This window comes from Pseudogymnoascus destructans, assembly GCF_001641265.1.
Source record: "Pseudogymnoascus destructans isolate 20631-21 unplaced genomic scaffold scaffold_1, whole genome shotgun sequence".
Classification (NCBI taxonomy): domain Eukaryota; kingdom Fungi; phylum Ascomycota; class Leotiomycetes; order Thelebolales; family Thelebolaceae; genus Pseudogymnoascus; species Pseudogymnoascus destructans.
The window spans coordinates 2,134,214-2,157,842 of NW_020167520.1; the positions used below are offsets into that span (position 1 = coordinate 2,134,214).

Sequence of the window (23,629 nt, forward strand, 5' to 3'; positions counted from 1 at the left end):
TCACCAGCAGCCATACACGCATCTGCCAACGCATCAGCAAGGTCAAGTGACCACCACACACTTATCGATCAACTAACTATGCACCACGGGCGGTGCGTCAATGCGAGTCACCTTTGCCGTCGAGGCGGTGAGGATCAACGGCCGTGGATTGGGGGGAGGGAAAAAGGGAGCGGGGCTGCTGACGTGAAGAAGTGAGGGCGCTTGCGGACGCGGTAGGGCTGGCGTGGGTGAAGTGGGTAAAGTGGGTGAAGTGACTATGGCCATTGTTGTGGGGTCAGCACGGGGATTCAAGCTGTTCATGAGAGACGGGGACGCGTTTTTTCTTACTGCTTGGGTGCCTCTAGGTGAGTCCCGCATGATGTCCACAGACACGCGACGAAGACACACAGCTGACTCAAGCACACAGGCGATATCTCCGCCAACGGCGGCGGGCTAATCTACCTCTCCGACTCCGTCCCCCTCGGCCGCGCCATCGAAGACGACTTCACCCTTCGCGCAGCCACTTTCACCCGCGCGGGATGGGCTTTGAGGGGGGTTGGTGTCTGGTGGTGGGTGATGCAAGGTTGTAGGAATTGGCTGCTTTGGTTTCCAAACGATGTAGTCAAACATCGTGCGTCGGAGGAGGAGTTCCTTCTTCCAGTCCATGATGTCGCGCACCATCTGGCGCAGGGTCGGGTTGTCGAGGAAGTGAAGATAGCTGTCGAGATGGTGGGAACTGATCAGCGTCTCGACCTCCTTCTCGCTGAGCGGCAGATCGCCGGCGCCGATGCCGCCGTGGTGGAGGGGGTTCTCGGAGGAGTTGAAGATGCCTTCCTGTGGCGAGGTTCCGGGTTCGAGGAGCGCGGTGTCGGCCCAGTTCTGGAAGTAGCTGGTGATATGTGAGTATTTATTTGATGTGGAAAGTGAGAAAATGGAAGAGGGGGGTGAAGGCGTACTGTTTTCGAACATTTAAGACGTCTTCGCGTGGTATAAGGCCTTTCATAAAAATATACCGTCCTCCTTCAGCCTCCTTCGAATCTCAGATATGGGAGTATCTTTCGGAGTGGGACGCAGCCTTTTGAGTATGTTCTGATAACTCCCTGATTCGCTCCAATGCCAGAGGGCACGGCCAAGTCATCTATGTGCTGTTTCCGCAGCAGCAGCTGCCATTATCGAAATCAAGCAAAAGTAAAAATAATTTATAAGAATACTACGGGGGGTTATCAGTTAAGATATTAAAGTTGGAAAAAGATGAACTTTCATGGAAGATATTATAAGTCTAGCACTTGAAGTCACACAGAGGGCCGTATTTCCATGTACTCCGCATTCTTGGACAAACACCGTCCACACCCCTCACGGCAGGAGCTAGCCCGACTATGGCACATCTGCACGACTGCCGTTTCTCCCGCCTGGACCTGGTTGCGATGGATGGCACTGCCGTCTCTCCCTCCCGGTAGCTCAAATGGAGGCACATATTGTATCAAAATAGCAAATCATGCACTAGTAAATTCTCGGCCCCTCTATCTCATCTAAACATACACAAGTACACACCGCACACCCCTCTGCGGCTCCCAACCCCCAACCAGCAAAAAACGCCAGCAAAAATGCTCCCATGCATGTAAAATTAAACGTCTTGCTTTTATCCCCTTTTATCCCCTGCCATGCCCGCCCCATCAGCCCAGAGAAAAAAAAGGTGGACTGCGTCTACCAAGACAAGCACCCAGCGCACTCGCCTTTCTATTACGTACAAACAACACTGCCCCCAGTAGGTCAAGCGGCGCGGCGTCGATCGGATTATATCTCCATATCGTCCATGTCTGCATCGACGTCGCCATCCGCCATAGCCAACCTCTGCTTTGCAGTTTTGGCCTTCTTGCCACCTCCCTTCTTCTTCTCGACCTTGGCTTTCTTTGCCGCGGGGCCGCCCTCGATCGGCGTCGCTGTCCCAGAGGGCTTCGCACTGCCGTCATCAAAGTGTCCTTCGCCTGTAATGATGTATTAGTAACGAAACTCAAACATATTCACCTGCAAAAGGTCTGCAGATGAAAAAAAAGTAGAACGTGACTTACCCTCATGGTACAGCTCCTCCAAGCTCCTCTCCTCAACCTTCTTCTTCCTCCCAGCCTTCTTCGGCTTCGGCTTCCCAGCCTCCACTCCCTCCATCGCAGCCAACTCACGCTCCTTACGCTCGATCTCAGCCGCCTGGTCATCGTCTGCAAGCCACATGGCGATATCCTTCGCCTTGTTCTCGCGAGACCTCGTGTTGAAGTCGACGCCACCGCCAGCGCCACCAGATATGACGACACGCTGGACCTCCTCCTTCTGCAGCGCGCGCTTGCGGATTCGCTCTTCGATCGTCCCGCGCGTGATCATACGGTACACAGTAACTTGTCGGGTCTGGCCCAGTCTGTGAGCGCGATCCATGGCCTGAGAGTCGATGGTGGGGTTCCAATCGGAGTCGTAGAAAATAACGGTGTCGGCGCTGGTAAGGTTAATACCGAGACCACCAGCACGCGTGGAGAGCAGGAAGATGAAGATCTCGGGACGGGTTTGGAAATCGTGCACAGTGTCGCGACGGTCTTCGAGCTTGGTGGAACCATCCAGGCGGAGATACTTGTAGTTTCGATAGGTGAGGTACTCCTCCATGAGATCGATCATGCGTGTCATTTGGAAGTAGAGAAGAACACGGTGGCCGCCTTCCTTGAGCTTGAACAAGAGACTGTCTAACTTCGCAAGCTTTCCGGAGTCAGTGACGAAGCGACTCATGGATGGGACAAGAATATTGGTAAATCGTTGTTTCTCAGACGATGGCGTGGGCAACATCATCGGTTGTGGGAACACTTGCAATGGCATCTTGGACTCGACAAGGGACGTCTCGTCTCGGCTCGAAGGTCCGTACAGGGCCTTGCGCATCGGGATGTTGAAGAGAGTATTCTCCGTCTCAATGACAGCGCCGCGACTTGAACAGCTGACCTGAATCGGTGGTGCTGATGCAGCAGGGCGTCCACACTGTTCCATTCGTGGCATGCCCGAATTGGCAAACACGTCCTTCGAAACGTTGAACAGCTTTCCGATGTAGCCCTCAGTAACCTCGGCCAGTGGCCTTCTATCATTGCGGTCTACAATGCGTAGCATAGATTCGACAGGAGTGTACTCGTTCTCGTCATAGATGACATTGGCCCGACCTAGATTATTACGCTTCTTTGCCAAATCAACGGCGCGAACAAACAGGTCATCGGTCGCGAGGCTTAACTCATTGCTTGGGCATCCTGCCAATCGTTCCCATGAGAAGGCCTTGCTTTGGATGGTGTTGGTAGGCTTCCAAATATTCAACTCATGGTCGATCCACTTCTGGCGGAAGCCGGCCTTCGCATTGTCTGTGCCTGGCATATCGAGCCTGCCGCCGTTACGCCAAATCAATCGCGGCAACGCGTACTCGATCAAGTTCCTCGTGGAGTATACAACATTGATGAGTGGGCCTTCGCGCATAAACGAGCCAGTCTCTGCGAAGAAGCCGAACGAGAATGGAGATGTAGTTTCGGCGCGCTCAAAGAGATCTGGATGGTTGCAGACCTTTCGGAATTGCATGACCAAGTTCATCAACGTCCCTGCATCTCCTTCGTCTCCGATGGTGGCCTTTTCGATCAGGTCCATGATGCTGATCTGGTTGCGGAGGTTCGAGTAATATGCTCTCTGGCGATACGTCAGGTCACAGAAAATGTCCAACTCGATCTTGTCGCCGAGCTCCTTTTGCACGTGCTTCTTCACACGACGTAACATGAATGGCTTCAAAATCATATGCAGACGCTTCAGCTGGTCTTCGTTGAGCTTCGTATTACTCTGCGCGTGACTCTCGATATCCTTGGAGAACCACTCGCTAAACTCGTCGTGAGAATCGAACAAACTAGGCATGATGAAATGCAGCAAAGCCCACAACTCTTGCATGTTGTTCTGGATAGGGGTACCAGTCAGCAGCAGGCGGTTACGGCAGTGGAACCCCAGAAGACTCTTCCATCTCGAACTTTGCGAGCTCTTGATAGCTTGAGCTTCATCCAGAATCATGTACTGCCATCTCATCTTCTGGAAGTACGCAACATCTGAAACCACCAGTTGGTAAGAGGTGATAAGAACATGGAACGGCGCATCTTCAGTATAGGTGATGTGCTTTCGGTCCCAGAACTTGCGGAGAACCTTGCGGTCAGCAGCAGTACCCCAGTAAGGAAGAACCTTGAGCTTGGGCACGAATTTTGTGATTTCTTGCTGCCAGTTGTGGAGAGTGGAGGCTGGGGCGACAACCAAGAACGGTCCCCAAATTCCATGCTTCTCGGCAAGGTACGCCATGACAGAGATAGACTGGATAGTCTTGCCCAGACCCATCTCATCGGCAAGAATACCATTGATACCTTGCTCGTATAGATTGACAAGCCAGTTAAGGCCCTTCAGCTGATACTCCTTCAGTTGAGCATGAAGCATCTTTGGCTGCTCGATATCAACATCACCCATTCCTGCCGGGTTCTGGAAGTTCAATTCACCCTCCTCATCCATAGCGGGCTCTGGGTTATTGAACGCTCGAGCTTTGTTCTGCGCCTCCTGGATTGCGTTTTGAGCATTGGCCATTGCTGCAGCAGTGAGCACCGACTCGTCCTCGGCATCGAAGTCAAGGTCCTCGAAATTCGTAACCTTTCCGGCAACGCCGCCGCTCTGGTCAGGGACATTGATCTTGTGGGTGTGTCCCTGAGCATCCTTGACAACAGCAACGTCGGGGTGGTCAGTCGAGCGTTCCACCTCATCAGTCTTGATCTTCTTGCCAATGAAATGGGAGTACAGCTCCGTCTGTGATATAAGGAAGTTGAGCTTCCTCTTCTGGCGGTTCGCTTCACGGTCGGCTTCGGCCTTCTTCGCATTTTCAATTTCTTGCTTCTCGGCCTGTCTTCTGAGATCACGCTCCTCGCGCTCGTTGCGCTTCCAGAAAGACATCATCTCTCGCATGACGCGCTTGGCACGCGCTTGGAGATCCTTGGTGCCCTTGTTGGTGCGCATCTGCCATCTCTTGGCCTCCTTGGAGGCAAGAATAGCGGTCTTCTTCAAATTCGAAGCCTTGACGCTCTGAGAATCGGTAACGATCTTAGAAACCTTGGTGATGTCCTTCTTTGCAATGTCTTTCCAAATCTGATCGTAAATTTGATTGTATGTTTTTGAAACAAAGGGCTCAGTGGCTGCCGGTGACTCTTCCCGGGGCTCCTCCATGGACTTTGGTCCCAGCTTAAGTCGGATTTTCGGCTCGCTCGGTGGCGGTGGTGCAGGCTCCTCGCCGGCATCAATCGCAGCTTGGGCAGCGACAGCAGAGTCTTTCTCGGCCTGCTTTTGCTCCTTCGACTTCCGCAAGCGAGCACCACCACGGCCCTTGCCTTTGCCTTTCCCGGTCTCTGGCTCGGCAGCGAATGTAGTCATAGTGCCTCCCGAGAAATTTGGCTCAATCGGCGATACTGTTCGGATTTCCGGGCCCTTGTCGCCACGCGCAAGTATAATCTTTGTGTGCTGAGCCTTCTTCTCCGCGCGTTCGGCTTCCTTGAGTAGCTTCTTTCTTTCATTATCATCAGCAGTTTGCTGAGCTTTCTTCAAAAGCGCCTCCTTCTGCTCAAGGTTCGTTGCGACGGTCTTCTCCCGACGACGCTTCCGTTGCATATCCTTCTTGCGCTCTTTTTCGGCCAGGACCTCTATCTCCTGAACCGATGCGACTGCGTCCTCGCCATGTATTTCCCGATATCGCTTTTCGCCGGTTTCTGCGTGCTTCATGAGCTTAGTAGTCATGTCGTCGACATACTTTCTCCGGCGTATCTTCCGTCGCCTCTCTTCCCCTTCGTCGAGCTCAACCCTGCGTTTGAGGCACCGAGCCTTGAATAGCCACATTTCATCTTCGAATTCGGAAGTCTCGAGATCGCTGGCATTCGCATCGATTTCGGCCAATATAACTTGTATCTCCTCCTCTTGTTCGGCCACGGATTTCTTGGCCTTGAGGCTTCCGTTTGCTTGTCGCTTTGCCGGGACGCGAGATGAAGAGACGGGTGTCGTGGCGTGAAGTGGCGGCCGACGCGACTCTTCTTTGATGGGGGTCTCGTCAGCTGGGGGAGGCGGCGGTATTGATGCTCGAGACGATTTCCTGGGCATCTTTGCAGGAGGTGGCGATGAGGGCACGGAAGGAGTAGGAGCAGCAGGAGCTGATTCGGTAAGGATGCTGGAGAAGGACATCGGATCTGTAGTTCGTGTCGGTTTCTGTAGCAGGTTGTCAGTTGAATTCAGACCCTCGCTTGTATTGTTCGGTATTGTCGCGTCGCAACTGCCTCTAGGAGAAGGGAAACACACGCTTGGTGAAGCCATCGTCGGCTCTACGGCTAAGGCCGCAGCAACCCCATTATTCTGCCTCGCGACCGGAGTCTCCATGGCCGCCGTCACCCTGGGTGACTGGGCGGTCGATCCCAGCCGGCTTGGAGGATGGGAATGTGATGTGACGGGCGACTGGGGCCCTGGGAAGGTCGCATTCACTGGCGATGTGAAGGCGCCGTTTCGATAATTTCTCGATTCGGTGCTGGTCTGGGACCAGGTATAGGAGTCGCGATTGTTCTGCTGAAAAGGCACCAGTTAGTTAGTTGGCTGATGCCGATTGTGGCCCCTTGCGTCAACAAACTCACCTGAGGTGCTGGGTTTTGGCCGCCGTTGTGTCGGGTTGGGTCTGCTGGTCTGGGTTCACCCGAGTCGGAAGTCGGGTCGTAGTAATTGCTGGTAGGCTTATCGCGTGGTGCCGAGTGGTACTCTGAGCTCTGGTAAGGAGTCTGAGTTGCGACCAAAGGGGATGCTTCGGATGGCGCACGATGTGCTGATGCTGGTGGTGGAGGGGGAAGCTGCGATGGCGTCGGTGGATGGTATTGTTTGGTGAAGCTTGGTCGACGCGGAAGACTCTTTGTTGGAGAGTAGGACGATGGCCCGTTGTAGGCGACTTGGGTTGGTGATTGACCCGCGTAGAGTGGAAGCGGAGAGTTCTGGTTCGCGACATGATTCAAGCGGTCTCGTCTCAGGCGCTCGTCGTCCTCATCCTGAGGCCGCTGCATCACGGTGCTGTGAAAGTTGGAGTCCATAAAGGAGATTTGAGCCCTGGCTCGTGGGATTGAGGGGGGACAGGGTGGTTAGATTATATTATGGTTCCATGAGCGTGACGTGACGATGTGTATGGGGGGAGAAGACGCGGTCGGTTCGAGAAGGGATTGGAGACGAGCAGAGACAAAGAGATTGATTCTGTAACTGCTGTAATGGCAGGAAGGGGTGGAGTAGTAGAGTCGTAGTGTTGGTACAGTGCGTAGGGAGAGTAACGGGTGTTGTTGAGGCGACAAAGAGACGCGGGATCAGATCAGCGGGATGTTGGCAGTGGGGGGCGGGTAGATCATCTGGATCTGGGTGAGAAAGTGAAGGTGTTGGTGATGGTAGTAGAGGTGTTGGTGATGGTGGGATGGAGATGTGGGATGGAGATGTTTTTTATTGATGATGAGATGGAATTGGGGGGGGCGAGGGAGTTCAGAGCAGCATCAGCGACGGGAGAGCCGGGGGTGGTTTTTGGTGGTGGTGGTGGACCGCCAGGTGCATATGCCACCACTATTTGGAACATGCACCCCGTCATCTTTTGGCGTCATCTTTTGGCGTCATCTTTTGGGGTTTTTTGCCCAGTGAGGTCGCGACGACAACGACGACGCCGTATGGGTATAACTCATAGTACACAAAGACTCGGGCTGTGAATCCCCCAGAAATATCCTATAGAAAATGGAATGCCTAAGGAATTATTGTGTTGGTTTAGCGGGAAGGCAATTGATCGTTGGGGTCCTTGTCGCGGCCTGGTGTTTCTAAGCTGTTTTTGGCTGTGTTGCTCGCTTTCGGTCACAGGAAAAGGGAAAAAGGCAAAAAGGGAAAAAGGGAAAAAGGAAAACTTACCTGCTGATTACTCGAGTACCTGCTGTAGTTTAGTGTAGTGATAACTTACCCAACTAACTTACCTAACTAAGTTCGGTAAGTTAGTTAGGTAACTACGCTACTATGAAACTACAGTAGCAACCACAGTAGCGGCCGCAAGCACACCCCACCACACAACCACAACCACACAAATTCACGTCACCAGCCAAGTTGAGCAGCTCAAAGTTGACCCAGACTCTACAGACAAGACGAAGAAATCCCCACAAAAACATCTGCGCCATTTTCTAGTAGACACGGATCACCGCCCCAAAACATGCCAATATGCATATCTATCCATCCATTCATCAACCAATCCGCCCTTGCCATGTATAGCCAGCCTTCTCACGTTACACGCCACCCTTTATAGCGTACCCTCAGCCTTCATCTTCTTGCGCAGGTGGTTCTTGTAGTCGGCAATCGAGCCCTGCCATTTGTTGATGGTCTTGTTCTCGCACACCAGAATCTCCTTGGCGATCTTATCCAAAAGACGGAAGTCGTGGGACACGACGACACATCCACCGGTGAAGGCGTTGATGGCATCGGCAAGCGAGTCGATGGTTGGGATATCCAGACCGTTGGTAGGCTCATCCAGCAACAACATGTTGGGGCCGTCGATGGCAAGCAGAGCGAATACAATACGACTCTTCTGTCCCTCGGAAAGGGTACCCATGAGCGCCGTCTGCGACTCTCCGCCCAGACCGTACTTGCCAAGCTGCTGTCTCCAGTACTGGTAATCCTGGCTCTTCTCGGAATACTTGTCACGGACGAAGTCCAGGGCGGACTTGGTCAGGTCAAGCTGCTCCGAAGAGTGCTGGGAGTAGACACCCATCTTCAAGTGAGTGTGTCTGGAGACTTGTCCGCCAGTTGGCGAAAGAGCACCCGTCATCAGCTTGAGGAGAGTCGACTTGCCAACACCGTTGGGTCCGACAAGGGCGGTTCGGGAGTCCATATCGGTACCGAGATCCAGGTGCTCGTAAAGGTTGTCCTTGGCATTTCCGGAGTATGAGAAGGTAACGTCGTCGAAAGACAACACTGGCGGTGGAAGCTTCTCCACATCAGCGAAGCGGAATGTGAAGACACGGTCCTCGTGGACGGGCTGGATAAAGCCATCGGCCTCCATCTTGTCCAAAATCTTTTGTCTCGACTTAGCCTGTCGCACAAGATTGGCGTATGTTCCTGCACTGGCAATGAATGCCTTGATGTGCTTGATTTCATCCTAAAACAGAGTCAGCAATGGGTAATTGTCAGAGTGGCACCGCTTGCTTACCTGTTGCTTGTGGTACGCCTTCATCTGGTTGACTTCCTGCTCTGCCCTCGTCTTGTGGTAAGAATCGTAGTTACCTCCGTAGTACAAGAGGGCCCTATCGCGCATATCAATCATGTTTGTGCAGACACTGTATCATCACTGTCAGTACTTCTCCCTCGGTATGTGATAGTAATCAAGTATACGTACCCGTTCAGGAAATCCATGGAATGGGAAACCAATACGAGGGTTCTGTCTCTGGTCAGTCGTCTTCCTGTCGGGCTCGGCACTGTAGATTCTCACCTATCCCACTTGGCCAAATAATCCTCAAGCCACACACAGGCTTCCAGATCCAAATGGGCTGTCGGGTCATCGAGAAGCAGCAGCGACGGCTTCACGAACAGAGCCTTGGCCAGCGCAACTCTCATTCTCCATCCACCAGACATATCCTTGGTCTTCTTCTTAATAGTTACCTTGTTGAAACCAAGACCAGTAAGGATGATGCTTGCTCTGACCTCGAATGTGCTCGGGTCCATCGACTCCATACGCTATAGCCTAATTAGCCACAGCTCAATATATTTTAGATGTTGTGTTCGTAGAATCAGATCAGGCTGATCATATTGGCGCAGCGGGGAGGGATGAGTTTATGGATAGAGATCGTTGATAAGGGGACTGTTGCATACCTCGTACAGATCCATCAGCAGCGGGCTCTCAGGGCCATCGGTCTCCAAAATCTCTTCGGCCTCTTTGTCAAGTCTTTCCATCTCATTTTCGGCCTCGGTCACGACCCACTCGAGTGCACCCAAGTCGCTTGGGGGAGCACCTTCGTTGAGCAGGTAGATATCGATAAATTCTAGGTCAAGTTAGTCTTTTGTGTCCATGTCATTCGACGAACATACGGAAATCTGGGGTTCTCACCTGGAATAGGGAACTCGCGCTTGTCGAGAGCCTTCAAGAAGGTCGACTTTCCGCAGCCGTTCTCTCCCAACAAACCGTAACGACGGCCATATGTCAGCTCCAGAGTGGCATCCTGGATCAAGACACGGCCGTGGAAAACAAGCGAGACGGACGTAATCTTGACATCCCTCGACGCCTTCAGCGACGACAGGACACCAGTTGTGACACGATCCGACAGGCCATGCTTGTCCATCTGGTCAGCGAGTCTCTTGATCTCATCTTGTCTCTTGGAGCTAGTAGGCGGCGTCTCATCTCCAGCTACTGAGGAGGCTCCCGATGCATTTTCGGAATCCTTTCCCTTGGCGCGGGAGGCAGCTGTCTTCTTGGGCGCCTTTCCGTCGGCGGCTCTCTTGGCCTCACGCGCAGCCTTCGATGCAGAAACCATGTTTGAAGGGAGCTTTTCTGGTGAATATACGAAAAGGTCCTTTTCGTGGTTTGAGGGAGCGTGGAGTTGTTGTTGTCCCAGACTGAGGAGGCTGCTTCGATGGCGGGGTGGAGAGAAATTCTTGGTGGGGGGGGCTATGTCGATACTTGATTGGCGCTAATAAGCGGTCAAAAGTCAGATTTCTCAAGCACAATGTGGAATGAGCGTTTCACTATTTTTCAGGATGTTAATTCAGAGCTTATAATTATTAATTATATTGAGTTTTAATGCCTATTATTCTACCAAAAAAAAATCCAATCAGGGAAATCTCGAAAGAAACCCAACTTGAAACGTCACATCTGAAGAAGGCTTCCCCTTTGTTGGCGGCCTTATCGTAAATATTTCGTTTTGACGAGTGGCTTGGGACTGGTGGCGGGCACAATGACGTGTCGCACGTGATACCAGCCGGGTCACGTCTTGGCATGCTTGCCACGGAACGTCAATGATGCTCGAGCCTATGAGAAATCTTCGATTACAGTGAAGTAAATCTCTTCAGAAGTATTCCGGTGGTATTTTCGAGTATAACTAGAAGATTATAACTAGAAGACAGTTATATTAAGTTTGGTTATCTTATCGCTAAATTACTTCATTAATCTAATTACATTTATCCTCATAACTTATTTTTAGAATATGATAAAGATTCCCTATGACAACCTGCAGATACCACGTCTGACAAGATAGCTCAATAACCTTTGAAAAAGGGCTTGGTCCTTGGCGGATAAAGGGGTATGCACCAATAACATTCATATATTTATGGTAGTTACAAATGAATCTATATGTTATATGGGTTCGTTGATCATTGTTAACCCAAACTCACCACGCCATACTATTCTGTATGCGTAATTTGTCGAATACTGCTCCTTAGCAATTTAAGCTCCTTCCAGCCACCCCTCCCTGAAGATCCCCCCTCAGCACCTCGAATCTCCTCTCCGACACCAACACCTCCGACAACCATACGGGGAAGTCGGAGGCCAGCCTCACTACTCAGAATGCCAGCATATTCTCCCCCAACCTCCTGGACCCTGAACTCTCGAGGCAGCCCAAGGACTTTCTCCATGTGGCCAACCAGGTGTAGTGTGATCTGAATTAGGAGCATAGTCTGTATGCACCGCAAAAGCGTCGTGAGCCATAACGTTCGGATGAACTGCTGATAACATGATAAGATAAGTAGAATGCCGGGAGTGCCGAGATAAACGCTGGTGATAGGGGAAGAAGGGCGTCTTGCAAATGTTGCTGAGGACGAGCCCAGAGGGTGACTATCCGAGAAAGTTGGATTAGGAGAGCTAGCAGGGACTGTGGAATTATTACATGATATTGAGCTGTTGCTTGCAACATCGCTAGCTGAACCTGTGGAGGTATCCGCCTGGCCTGGGGTGCCCTGGCTATTGGATTCCGAGTCGGTGGGTGTGAACGATCCGCCTGGGGCGAAGGAAGCGAGAGGGCGCTGGGGTTGTAAGAAGTTGAGGATGTTGAGGAACTTGGTTGATAATAATAGGGTGTCACCAATTGTAATTGTTTTTTGGGATAATCATCAGGATGAGGAAAGACGAGGTTGTTGAGAGTCGCAGGAGGCGAAGCCGCGTCGATACGCCCGAGTAATTTGTCGAGGCATAAATTTACATAAGATAGCTGCTGCATGTAGTCGCTGGCGATTCTTTGGTCAGGCACTCTGGCAACCTCGCAAGCATCTGTAGCTGGAGGCGTCCCTAGGGTTTCCGTAACAGCTGGGGTTGGTCTGCACGCAACTATTCTGAATACGCTGTAGTAACAGCACATTGGATCTCTGATAAGTGGCAGTTACGATGTACAGTTTTAGATGTTATTGAGCTACAAGAGCCAATCCATTCTGGTGAATATCTTGCAGGACAGTTAATAGCTGTTACAGACGACTATGGTATTACTCCTGCAGTTTTTACTATCACTCATGATAACGCCTCTGCAAACACTACCATGCTCTTAGAATATGAGAACTTAGCATGCAAGAACGAAACTGCATTATAGCAACCATGGGCATATACAACAAAAGAAGGCGATGTTAGATGTATTGGGCACATTATAAACCCTGCTGTTCAAGCTGCTTTAACATCATTAAAGGCAGTACTAGCAGATGAGCCAAACGCATACCGCCTTGAGTATAGAGCTGCCCGAGTTCCATCACTACCAGAAAATGAGTCAGTAGCTATTCTTAGCAAACTTCGGCGTCATATATATGTGTTTCTCAACCGACGACATGGAAGGATGCCTTAAAAAAGCAATGTGAAGCTGCAAAAGTAGCTTAGCCTCGATATGCCAGTACGATGGAGCTCAACATATTATATGCTTCATTTAGCATTAAGATTACAAGGTCTAATAACAGATCTCTGTGCATCTCAACAGCTTGATTTAAGTATGAAAGATATAGCTTTAACAGCAAAAGATTGGCAAACGATGAAGGCGTTATTAGATCTTTTCTATATCTTTATACGCCTAACAGAGAAGCTACAAGGCTCTTCTTATCCTACTTTAAATTATGCTGTTATATAGTATATTAGAATGACGCAAAAGCTTGAAGTATTTAGAGCTAGATATATAGAGAATAGCACAATATAGGACGCTTGTTTAGCAGCATTAAAAAAGCTTAATGAGTATTATACACTTGTAACAAATCAACAGCGGAGTCATTCAAGTATAGCTACAATATGCGACCCATGTTATAACTTTAACGTATTGGATATTATTTGGCTAAAAAGCATCCAAGACACGCGAAAAAGGCGGGCAAAAGCACAATGGCAAGACTGTTATTATAAATATTCAGGCAAGGCATTAGACATCCAAGTAGCAAAGGTTATAGAAAGTATCCAAGATGAGGAATTAGAAGGTGAGAATTCTGATTCTAAGGATGAGCTATATGTCTTACAACGGCAGCTAGATTTAGATCTAGAATGGAAGCGCTAGATGAACGAGCCAACTCTTGGGCCTAAAATTGATATACTCAAGTTTTGGGCAAGTAAGCAATACCAATATCCAATACTTGCCGCAATTGCCAAAGATCATTTAGCAATTCCTGCTACATCAGCGGAATCTGAGCGAGTGTTTAGTGTTGGTGGCGATATTATTATAAAGAAACGGAACAGATTAGCACCATCTACACTACGATATCTTATATATCTTAGGAATTAGGGCGTGGTATCAGCAGGTGAGGATTTAGAGGAAGATGAGGATGCATAGTTACTGTATTTTCATAGTCTATATAGCTATCAATCATGTTTTCATTTTTATACTCGAGCCCAAAAATTCATTCCCAGTCCTATTCCCAAACCAGTCGTTGGCCTCATATATAATAGTATCTATCATCCGCCGCAGCCGCACAGACAAGGCAAACACCCTTGAAGGTACTGAGACAGACGCCCATGATTCATCTTAACCCCTCCAAATACGAAATCATAAATTCGCCATTAGGAGCCGGATGAGTTCTTGCAATATTTGAAATTCAAGTAACCCCTTGCAGTCCAGGTACCCGTTATAAACCCCTACCCAAGCCCGCGCCTCCCTACGTACTCCTGCAACCACGCCCTCTACATAGCTACGCCCTCCGAGCGCTCTCCCAGTCCCAGTGCCTGTGCCTGAGCATCCAGATCCGCAATCTCCCTCGTAATTTTGTCCAGGCATCCCGACGCCGCAGCAACGAAGCCGAGATATGGCCTGCTAGGGCTGAGAACACGCGACAGATATTCAGGGTGGTACTGCACGCCGACAAACCAAGGGTGATCCTTGATCTCCACAACCTCCATGCGCTCTCCCTTGTCGTCCTTTCCGACGAATGTCAGGCCGCCAGCCGCAAGGCGCTCCACATAATCGGGGTTGACCTCGTATCTGTGGCGATGGCGCTCGCGGATCTCCGTGCGGTCGCCATACAGTTTGCGCAGGCGCGACCACTCCGACCCAGGCTGGAAAATGGTTGGGCGGATACCGAGACGCATGGTGCCGCCCATGGCGGAGCGGTCAACCTCGGGCATGAAGAGGACGATGGGTTCGGCGCATTGCTCGGAGAGCTCTGTCGATGAGGCGCCTTCGAGACCGCACACATGGCGCGCAAACTCGATGACGGCAAGCTGCATACCGAGGCAGATGCCGAGGTAGGGGACTTTCTGCGTGCGAGCCCACTGGGCCGCTTTGATCATGCCCTCAGTGCCGCGGAGGCCGAAACCTCCCGGAACGAGAATACCATCCGCAGTGCAGACCTGGTGCCAGGCAGCATGGAAGCCTGCTGGGCGTGCGGTCTTGGCATCGTCCTCCAGGTCAGAAGCGTCAACCCACTGGAGTTGGAGTTTCCTGTGGCAGCGCATCGCCGAGTGCTCAAGCGACTTGATGACGGAAAGGTACGAATCGTGCAAGTTGGTGTACTTGCCGACGAGGGCGATGGTGACGGTCTCGAAGAGGCGGTCCTGCGACGTCGTGAGCGTCTTCCACTCCGCCCAGGTGCGCTGACCGCGTCCGGTGAGTTGCTCAGACTTTGACACGGCATCGAGTTTGAGGATGTCGCGAACGGTCGTGATGAGGCCCTGCTTCTCGAGAAGGAGGGGGACGTGGTACGTGGAAGCCACGTTGTGCACTGCGATGACTTGCTCAGGCTCAACCTGGCAGAACATGGCGATTTTGTTTGTCGTCGCCTTCTCGAGCGGGACGTCACAACGGCACGCAATCTGACACCGTTAAGCGTGCACCTCTCTCATTAGAAACACAGACTTACCAAGTCCGGGCTCAACCCAGCACTTCTCGCATCCTTGATCGCTGCCTGAGTTGGCTTCGTCTTCTGCTCTCCCTGGATGACTGGCACAAGTGAGACGTGGATCTGGAGAAAGTTGTCTTTTCCTGCCCTGCGTCTCAGCTGGCGCATCGCCTCAATGAAGGGCGCGCTCTCAATATCTCCCACGGTCCCGCCCAATTCAATGATGCAGACATCCGGTGCCTCGTTCGTGTCGTCGACAGGGACGCGTGCGACGCGCTCAATCCAGTCCTGGATCGCGTCCGTCAGATGGGGGATGACCTGGACGGTACGTCCAAGGTAGTCACCGCGACGCTCGCGCTCAATGACATGCTGGTAGATCTTGCCCGTCGTGATGTTGTTCTCGCGCGTCAGCGTGATGTTGAGGTAGCGCTCGTAGTTTCCTAGATCGAGATCGACCTCACCGCCATCGTCCAAAACGAAGACTTCACCGTGCCTAGGGAGAATGGTCAGCTCGACTCTTGTCTTCCGGTCAAACATGGGTTGAACTTACTCCGTAGGCGCCATGGTTCCGGCATCGACGTTCATGTAAGGATCGATCTTTATGCTCGTAACCTTAAGCCCAATAGTCTTGAGCAACAAGCCGGTGGAAGAGGCTACACCAAGCGCAATCAGCCTGCCATTCCCTCACGCCACAGCCGAACGCGCAATAGAACTCACCAATGACGCCCTTTCCAATCCCGGAGATGACTCCTATAAGCACTACGTCAGCAAAGTTCTCCTCCTTAAAGTCTTCAGGTCGTGCAATGGCCCCTCCCCCATGGTCCTCTCGTGATTCCACCGACCCATTTAAAGCCACAACAGTGAATAAAAAAGGATTGTCACGTACCTCCAGATACCAAAACATACTTCATCGTTCTGGCAGTTAATAATTTCGTAGCACTGCCCTTTCCCAGCTCCTGGCTGAGGGGGGAAGAAGAGAAGGGAAGAGAGAAGGCCTCGCCCGCTTCTCAGATATTTTGTTTTCTGGTGGGGCGCGACTCAAGGCAGCCACTAATCCCTTATCGGACGAACAAGGCTGAATTTCAGCCTACACGCAGATCATGTGATTTATGCAAGGGGCCCGCTTACTCTTGGAGCGGATGGAGTACGAATTTCTCTTATCGACGTTTTTGGAATTCACTTATCGCACACATAACCACTACCAAAAGTCCAAGCTTCCCCCCACCAAACCCCTCCATTCCTCCACAACAACAACCACCTCGAAATCAACATAGAATGGCTGACAACGAAGCAGGCCTCAAGGCCCAGATTGCTGAGATGCAGCAAAAACTCGACCAGCTGAAGGCCACGCCTACGTCGTTCAACTATGACGCCTACCAGACCTCGTTGACTGGGCGCTACTGTAGCCCGGAGATGTCCAAACTCTTCAGCCAACGTTCCCGTCACTCGACCTGGCGCAAGCTTTGGCTGTACCTTGCCGAGAGCGAGCATGAGATCGGCATCGAGACCATTACGCCGGAGGCCCTAGAGCAGATGAGGGCTCACCTCGAATTGACTGACGCTGATTTTGAGGTTGCTCGGGTGGAGGAGAAGAAGCGCCGCCACGATGTCATGGCCCATGTCCATGCCTTTGGGGCTGTTGCACCAGCAGCAGCTGGCATCATTCACTACGGAGTAAGTATTTGAGACCCAGCATCTGTACCTTTTGTCATGGTGGGACATTACGTTTCAATCCAAACAGATAGTTTTGCTGACTCTCATTTACATCAGGCAACAAGCTGCTACGTCACTGACAACACGGAGCTGATGCTCATGAGAGACGGTATTGACCTTCTTCTCCCGAAACTAGCAAAGGTTATCTGGAACTTGGCGCAGTTCGCCATGCAGTGGAAGGCAGAGCCAACTCTGGCATATACTCATCTCCAGCCTGGTTCGTATACGTAGTGGAACCCCTTATGTTTTTCTTTGGGATATTTGCTGACAGCTATTCTCAATAGCCCAGTTGATCACTGTTGGAAAGCGTGCTGCACAATGGGCACAGGACCTCATGTTTGATCTGGACAATATCGAGCATGTTCGAAATGAACTCAAGTTCAGAGGTACGTCTATCAAGTTCACCTTCCAGGGTTACGTATATTCCTAAGGGAGGTTAAAAACATGAATCTTCTCGAACAATATCTAACAATGGTCTTTACCAGGTGCTCAGGGAACTACTGGCACTCAGGCATCCTTCATGGAAATCTTTGGTGACGACACCGCCAAGTGCGACAAGCTTAACGAGCTGCTCTGCAAGAAGACCGGCTTCTCAGAGTGCTATGATGTCTCAACTCAGACATACACGCGCAAGGTTGACCTGATCGTTGCCAATGCCATTGCAGGTCTCGGGTCCACTGCCCAGAAGATCGCTGGTGATATTCGCCATCTGGCAACATTCAAGGAGATTGAGGAGCCATTTGAAAAGGACCAGAGTAAGAAACTTCCAAGAACAATGATAAAGATCAGAGCTGACATTTGTAGTTGGATCGTCTGCCATGTCTTACAAGCGCAACCCAATGCGATCTGAAAGAATCTACAGTCTCGCTCGCGAGCTGATGTCAAAGCCGGCAAGCTTTGCCGCTACTCACTCGGATCAGTGGATGGAACGCTCATTGGATGATTCCGCCATCCGCCGCATGGATATTCCGGAGACCTTCCTTCTTGCAGATGCAATCCTTATTGGCCTTGACAACGTATCCAATGGATTGGTCGTGTACCCCAACCGTGTCAACGCCCGTGTTCAGGAGGAGCTCCCATTCATGATCACCGAGAGCATCATTATGAAGCTGGTTGCGCTAGGAGAGTCGAGGCAGGAGGCTCATGAACAGATCCGTGTTCTGTCACACCAAGCTGGCCGCTCCGTAAAGAATGACGGCAAGCCAAATGACTTGGTAGCCAGGATTAAGGCCACAGAGTTCTTCAAGCCAATCTGGGTGGGACTCGACGACATGCTCAAGGCGGAGCTGTATACCGGCCGCAGCGTTGAAATTGTCGAGCGCTTCTGTGCAGAGGGAGGCGTTTTGGACAAGAAGATCAAGCCATACAAGGCATTCATCGAGAAAGCGACCACGGCCGAACTTAACGTCTGATTTCTCTCGACTCCACTCAACTGCGTCAGCGGCTTTACAAGTGGTACGCTATCAACCCGCCAATCGCCGGTGAGAAGAGACGAGCAGTTCTCATTATTCCTGCCTCTATTTTAGAATTGGCTATATTGTAGTAATTGGAAAAAATGCTACTACTTCTTGAATTCTTTGGTTTTTACAACAAACAGTGAACTTGGGTTGTAACAACGGACTAGAAACCAGCGAACTAATATATTTATCATCCCATAGTTGACACAGGACCAGGACGAGATGCCCCACCCACAAAACTCACCCAGATCATGCCCCATGCACGTTTCTCCCCGTGAGAAACTCTGCCTACTTCACAACACCGTATCTGACGGCATAGTGCTACGATATTTATATATATCTCTCTGGTTCGCCCACTCCCTCAACTTATCAATATCTGTACACTGGTGTACCCGGCCCCATTCCGGATGCCCCGTATCCCCTTCCAGACCCGTGTCCGCATTACACAGTATCGCCTGGCGGATATAGTCAAAACTATGCACAGAGTGGAACGCGACCTCGTCCGATGGCGCCTTGTTCGTGAAAGCAGTTTGGAAGGCCACCGCGAGGTATGACTGAACACCGTTAGCTGGCAGTCGCCGGGAGGGAGGAATGGACCCCTAGTCCATATCCCCTCCCATCTACCTTCTATTAGCCCAAACTCAACCTCCAAGCGGAAGGTTGGAACATACGTAGGGACGCACTAGCGCTCAACTCAACCCAGTTGTGTAATGTCTCTAGTGCTGCCGTCTCGTTCAAACATCCCATCATGCAAGGACCGCTCGTTAGGTTGAAAGGCTACCGTCGTCTTTGGCCCTGCATCTCATCAGGTCCGGGAAGCAGAAAAAACACCCCTCGACCCCGCGTTCGTCTTTGCCCACAAATGGGCTAGCGACCAGCGTCCCCATTAGCCGACGCTGCTGGTTGCGACGCTCCCCGCCGCCTACGCTGCCGTCGCCTTCCATGGCCACGCTGTCGATGTCGCGTGACGCGTCCCATAGCGAGCAATGTACCACGTAGTATGGGTAACGTAGGCGCAGGGCCATTTCGTCAGAGGCCGACATGGCGGCGGGCACGGGGGCGGGGTGATGCGCAGTTCAAGGATAGGAGGCGGGCCCATGACGCGGCGGTCTCGTTCGCCGAGGTCTCGTTCGCCGAAGCCGCATAGTTTGAAGTACGTGTGCCCCTTTACACTCTATTCCATTCCATGTCTTAAACTAACACACGCAAGACCACAACCGACGTACACGCTGCACATGCGGCAACAACCCCTCGAAGCGCGTGCATGCGGATAAATATTTGATTTAGCCACCGAAATAGTACAAATCTTTGGGTGAAGACCAAGAAAGTTGTTGTCAAAGTGAAGTTTGTACCAAGTGATATTTTAAGCCTATGATTTCATCGTACCATTGGTCCCAAGTCCCGTAAGGCCCATGCAGATAATATCCAAACTCCTCACCCCTCCAATCCTTCGATCGCCATCGAATATTTCCCATACACTATAAACTCCAAGCCCAGATCCTCAGAGCATGTAACATTTAGAACTCGTCATCGCTGTCATCGCATTCCAGACTCTTGATATCCTTCGACATATATACACCATCCAAATGATATCCAAGTTTTGCGTAGTAAGATCTAACCCCAACGCCTGAAATGACGCTGATCTTTGTGCTACCATGCTCGTCTCTGGCGATGCGCTCCGCCTCTTCCATCAGCAATGTACCATAACCCTGATGCTGGAACTTTCTTGGGTCTCTGGCATGAACCGGAACTGCAGAGCCGTAAACATGGAGCTCGCGGACCATACTAGTTTGTTGGCCGGTCAATTCGGGCCTGAAAGTGTGAGTTGGGGAGCACTTGCGAAGACGAAGCAAGGCGATCAGAATGTCTTGCTTCGGGTCTTCATAGGCCAAGAAAGTCTCCCAGCCACCATTTGCCGCGTAGTCGCGACGGACTAACTCGACCTGCGAAGGACGAATCTTATTCTTCACTTCGTTGATTCCAACTTCGCGCGTGCGAACATCGCGGCAGGTGGTTCCGAAGTCTTTCATTCTGCTCAACGCCAATTCTCGTAGGTTGCCATTCTCAACCCCTGAAGTCACCAATGGCATCGGAATATCTCTCTGAACACGGTAGATTCGCGTCCATGGAGGAATTAACGCCAAAATACGAGCCACTATATCGATGAGCGCATTCGGTGTGTAGTTCTTGTACCGCCCAGTCCTCCATAGCTCGTATAAACCAGTCCCTCGGATAACGAGAGTAGGATAGATTTTCAGGCCATCTGTTCGGAAAGCAGGGCTCTCAAAGTATTCGCGGAACTGGTCCAAGTCCCTCTCCATCCCGACGTTTGGAAGGTCAGGCATCATATGACTGACGACCTTGAAGCCGGCATCCTTTGCTAAGCAGAAAGTCTCCGCTACTGAGGCGACGGTGTGTCCTCTATTGGTATCTCTTGCAACATCTTCGTATAGCGATTGCACCCCAATCTCTAATCTCGTGCAGCCATATCTCAGCATGTCGGTAAGGTGGGGTTGCAAACAGTAATCCGGCCGTGTTTCGATTGTAATACCGACACACTTAATATTGCTCATCTCGCCGGCTTGCACAGCTTCGTCCACGTTTGTGCCTTGATATCCACTCAGAGCATTGTGTAATTGTGAGATGAAGCTTTCTCGATAACTTTCCGCCAAAGACATAAATGTCCCTCCCATAATGATATACTCCACCTTATCCACGCTGTGGCCCAGGGACTTGATCTGGTCCACCCGTCCTCTTGCTTGTTCATATGGATCGTATCGGGCTCGGATGGCCCGCATAGACGTCGGCTCGTAACCAGTGTATGATTGTGTTGAGTATTCGAAATCAGAATCTGGGCCACCAGGACAGTAAACACAAATATTTCCTGTATATGCAATATGAGGGCACCTGTGGGGTTTGCACATCACAGCCACAACTGCGATTCCAGAAGAAGTTCTGATTGGCTTTGCAATCAGCTTCGGCAGGATATATTTCTTATAATGCTCTGGAATAGCGGCAATAATTGCTGTAAGGGGCGGGATATTGCTTAATCTGTGTTTCTTGGACATTCTTGCTCGTAAGCTGTTCAAATTGATATCCTTTTTCGGCTTGGAGGGGTCCTGCTGTGCTTCGTGCTCTTGAATGAGCGCGCTCGCCACATCGGAACAGGCTCTGAGATACCGTTCATTCTCTGGTGGAAGGTTTGGGTCTTTTGGGAGGCGGCGCTTCTCTGGCATGAGCATTGTCGCAGTTTCGGTCGCCATGGTGGCGACAGTGATAAGGGCTTCTCAACTAAATATTTGGTCTCGAAACTTTTCGAAGTGCGTCCGTACGGGGGAGTTTGTTGTATAAAACTCGCTGGCTCAAGTTTTAAGTGTTCCCTATAACGATATAATATAACTCTGAATAGTTAAACCTATTCTAGGTGTATTCGTTATGTTGATGTGGTGGGGTTGGCCAGAAATTTTTGAGGCTCAAATCGCTATATACCACAAATGGTTACTTCCGGAATTTGAGCTGGAACGAGCGGCTATAAGTTGTTCCGAAATAACGCTAAACCACGTTGTGATGTCTCTTACGGGAAAGCTCCTAGAACCCTCGTTGAGCAGTATAAAATTATACCTCACATTCCTCAATCTATCCATCCCCAACTGTCGTCGACAAGATGCAGGCCCTTACACGTTGTTCAAAGCCGGCGCTCCGTGCGGCGACTCGGAGGCAAGCTTACACCACGTCGCCTTACGCCTCGACCATAAACAACCTCAAGATCAACAAGGACACCCGTGTTTTGTATCAGGGCTTCACTGGCAAGCAGGGAACGTAAGTCCATCTCACCCATTGAGTATTCGTTGGATGGGCACATGCTAATGTTCCCCTTCAGGTTCCATGCCCAGCAAGCAATTGAGTACGGTATGTTCCCGAATTGACCCGATACAAAAACAAGGTCAAAATATCTGACCCCGTTTCACAGGCACGAACGTTATCGGAGGAACAAACCCCAAGAAGGCTGGCCAAACGCATCTTGGACTACCCGTTTTTGCGACCGTTGAGCAGGCTGTGAGGGAGGCTGGCGCAACCGCATCTGCTATCTTTGTCCCGTAAGACGCACACTGGGGGTACAAGCGGCATCAAACTGACTGAACCTAGACCACCTGTCGCCGCTGCTGGTATCGAGGAGGCCATTGCCGCCGAGATTCCGTTGGTAGTATGGTATGTTCAAGCCAAATCATCCATACTAGTTTTGTATGTACTGACGTGAATGCAGCATTACCGAGGGAATTCCCCAGCATGGTTAGTAACCCATACTCACTTTCACCGTGCTATACTTATATATTTAGACATGGTCCGCATTACCGACATCCTGAAGACTCAATCTAAGACCCGTCTCGTTGGCCCCAACTGCCCCGGTATCATTGCCCCTGGACAATGCAAGATTGGCATCATGCCTGGATTCATCCACAAGCGCGGCCGCATTGGAATTGTCTCCCGCTCAGGAACTCTTACCTACGAGGCTGTTAACCAGACCACCCAGGCTGGTCTTGGCCAGTCTTTGGTTGTCGGCATTGGTGGCGACCCATTCTCCGGCACAAACTTCATCGACTGCTTGAGAGTGTTCTTGGAAGATGAGGAGACTGATGGTATCATCATGATTGGTGAGATCGGTGGATCTGCTGAGGAGGAGGCTGCGGATTTTTTGCGCGAGTACAACACTGCCAACAAGCCAGTCGTCAGCTTCATCGCTGGTATCTCTGCCCCACCCGGACGCAGAATGGGCCACGCGGGTACGTAGTCAAAAACCTCCACACTTCAGTATGTATTAACGGGAAATAGGTGCCATTGTTAGCGGCGGACGAGGCGGCGCAGACTCCAAGATCGCCGCATTAGAGGCTGCTGGCGTCATCGTCGAGAGATCCCCGGCGATGTTGGGCAAGACCCTGCACGCGGAGTTTGTGAGACGCGACTTGGTTTAAGGTATTGCTACGATTAGACTTGTGAATTAGAGAGCCATTAATACGGGCTTTGACGAGATGTGGTCGACTTTATTTGGTCAATAAAATCTCCTGTACACCTATCAATTACTCTTCGTCCGTTGGTTGGAAGTATGATACTCTTTGCCATTGATATATATTTCAGAATAAATGCCTTGCCTAAAA

The 23,629-nt window shown here is 51.0% G+C and overlaps 8 protein-coding genes across 8 annotated transcripts; 2 read left to right on the plus strand and 6 right to left on the minus strand.

Annotated features, from left to right (window-relative positions):
* Positions 1–3: 3 nt before the first annotated feature.
* VC83_00575 (uncharacterized protein) lies at positions 4–1,242 on the minus strand. The gene is made up of 3 exons (XM_024464265.1): positions 328–1,242; positions 184–254; positions 4–22 (listed from the first exon to the last, which is right to left on the minus strand). Exon 1 carries the CDS (start codon positions 946–948, stop codon positions 433–435), a length of 516 nt encoding a protein of 171 aa, XP_024328291.1. The 5' UTR covers positions 949–1,242; the 3' UTR covers positions 4–22; positions 184–254; positions 328–432.
* Positions 1,243–1,471: 229 nt separating this feature from the next.
* INO80 (Putative DNA helicase ino80) lies at positions 1,472–7,681 on the minus strand. Its single transcript, XM_024464266.1, has 4 exons — positions 6,669–7,681; positions 6,343–6,603; positions 2,049–6,252; positions 1,472–1,964 (listed from the first exon to the last, which is right to left on the minus strand). The coding sequence occupies exons 1-4, from the start codon at positions 7,110–7,112 to the stop codon at positions 1,774–1,776; spliced, it is 5,100 nt and encodes a 1,699-aa protein (XP_024328294.1). The 5' UTR covers positions 7,113–7,681; the 3' UTR covers positions 1,472–1,773.
* ARB1 (ABC transporter ATP-binding protein arb1) lies at positions 7,658–10,651 on the minus strand. Its single transcript, XM_024464267.1, has 7 exons — positions 10,136–10,651; positions 9,901–10,070; positions 9,521–9,765; positions 9,428–9,469; positions 9,242–9,368; positions 7,957–9,190; positions 7,658–7,797 (listed from the first exon to the last, which is right to left on the minus strand). The coding sequence occupies exons 1-6, from the start codon at positions 10,557–10,559 to the stop codon at positions 8,336–8,338; spliced, it is 1,863 nt and encodes a 620-aa protein (XP_024328293.1). The 5' UTR covers positions 10,560–10,651; the 3' UTR covers positions 7,658–7,797; positions 7,957–8,335.
* Positions 10,652–13,669: 3,018 nt separating this feature from the next.
* Positions 13,670–16,270, minus strand: URA7 (CTP synthase ura7). Its single transcript, XM_024464268.1, has 5 exons — positions 16,193–16,270; positions 16,024–16,056; positions 15,857–15,959; positions 15,328–15,799; positions 13,670–15,280 (listed from the first exon to the last, which is right to left on the minus strand). The coding sequence occupies exons 1-5, from the start codon at positions 16,215–16,217 to the stop codon at positions 14,153–14,155; spliced, it is 1,761 nt and encodes a 586-aa protein (XP_024328300.1). The 5' UTR covers positions 16,218–16,270; the 3' UTR covers positions 13,670–14,152.
* Positions 16,271–16,581: 311 nt separating this feature from the next.
* ADE13 (adenylosuccinase ade13) lies at positions 16,582–18,431 on the plus strand (the record flags this gene model as incomplete). The annotated part of the gene is made up of 5 exons (XM_024464269.1): positions 16,582–16,980; positions 17,077–17,236; positions 17,304–17,405; positions 17,505–17,774; positions 17,824–18,431. The coding sequence occupies 5 exons, from the start codon at positions 16,582–16,584 to the stop codon at positions 18,429–18,431; spliced, it is 1,539 nt and encodes a 512-aa protein (XP_024328299.1).
* Positions 18,432–18,769: 338 nt separating this feature from the next.
* Positions 18,770–19,519, minus strand: VC83_00580 (uncharacterized protein; the record flags this gene model as incomplete). The annotated part of the gene is made up of 2 exons (XM_024464270.1): positions 18,770–19,030; positions 19,316–19,519. 2 exons carry the CDS (start codon positions 19,517–19,519, stop codon positions 18,770–18,772), a joined length of 465 nt encoding a protein of 154 aa, XP_024328216.1.
* A 474-nt stretch (positions 19,520–19,993) lies between these two features.
* On the minus strand, positions 19,994–21,739 carry ELP3 (Elongator subunit; the record flags this gene model as incomplete). Its single annotated transcript, XM_024464271.1, has 1 exon — positions 19,994–21,739. One exon carries the CDS (start codon positions 21,737–21,739, stop codon positions 19,994–19,996), a length of 1,746 nt encoding a protein of 581 aa, XP_024328654.1.
* A 341-nt stretch (positions 21,740–22,080) lies between these two features.
* Positions 22,081–23,627, plus strand: TCA8 (Succinate--CoA ligase [ADP-forming] subunit alpha, mitochondrial). The gene is made up of 7 exons (XM_024464272.1): positions 22,081–22,295; positions 22,357–22,385; positions 22,447–22,573; positions 22,623–22,685; positions 22,741–22,766; positions 22,814–23,257; positions 23,307–23,627. Exons 1-7 carry the CDS (start codon positions 22,141–22,143, stop codon positions 23,444–23,446), a joined length of 984 nt encoding a protein of 327 aa, XP_024328655.1. The 5' UTR covers positions 22,081–22,140; the 3' UTR covers positions 23,447–23,627.
* Positions 23,628–23,629: the final 2 nt, after the last annotated feature.

Excerpts from the sequence above, each read along its gene's own strand:
- VC83_00575 (XM_024464265.1), bottom strand. The coding sequence starts at position 948 with ATGTTCGAAAACAGTACGCCTTCACCCCCCTCTTCCATTTTCTCACTT.
- URA7 (XM_024464268.1), bottom strand. The coding sequence starts at position 16,217 with ATGAAGTATGTTTTGGTATCTGGAG. Across the intron at positions 15,960-16,023 it reads GATTGGAAAGGGCGTCATTG|CCTCTTCCACCGGCTTGTTG; the intron begins GTGAGTTCTATT and ends CGCTTGGTGTAG. Across the intron at positions 15,800-15,856 it reads GGAACCATGGCGCCTACGGA|GCACGGTGAAGTCTTCGTTT; the intron begins GTAAGTTCAACC and ends CATTCTCCCTAG.
- ARB1 (XM_024464267.1), bottom strand. The coding sequence starts at position 10,559 with ATGGTTTCTGCATCGAAGGCTGCGCGTGAGGCCAAGAGAGCCGCCGAC. Across the intron at positions 9,766-9,900 it reads TGCTGATGGATCTGTACGAG|CGTATGGAGTCGATGGACCC; the intron begins GTATGCAACAGT and ends ATTAGGCTATAG. Across the intron at positions 9,369-9,427 it reads TCCATGGATTTCCTGAACGG|TGTCTGCACAAACATGATTG; the intron begins GTACGTATACTT and ends GTGATGATACAG.
- INO80 (XM_024464266.1), bottom strand. The coding sequence starts at position 7,112 with ATGGACTCCAACTTTCACAGCACCGTGATGCAGCGGCCTCAGGATGAG. Across the intron at positions 6,253-6,342 it reads CGACGATGGCTTCACCAAGC|AAACCGACACGAACTACAGA; the intron begins GTGTGTTTCCCT and ends AACCTGCTACAG. Across the intron at positions 1,965-2,048 it reads GGAGGAGCTGTACCATGAGG|GCGAAGGACACTTTGATGAC; the intron begins GTAAGTCACGTT and ends ACATCATTACAG.
- TCA8 (XM_024464272.1), top strand. The coding sequence starts at position 22,141 with ATGCAGGCCCTTACACGTTGTTCAAAGCCGGCGCTCCGTGCGGCGACT. Across the intron at positions 22,686-22,740 it reads GAGATTCCGTTGGTAGTATG|CATTACCGAGGGAATTCCCC; the intron begins GTATGTTCAAGC and ends ACGTGAATGCAG. Across the intron at positions 23,258-23,306 it reads ACGCAGAATGGGCCACGCGG|GTGCCATTGTTAGCGGCGGA; the intron begins GTACGTAGTCAA and ends AACGGGAAATAG.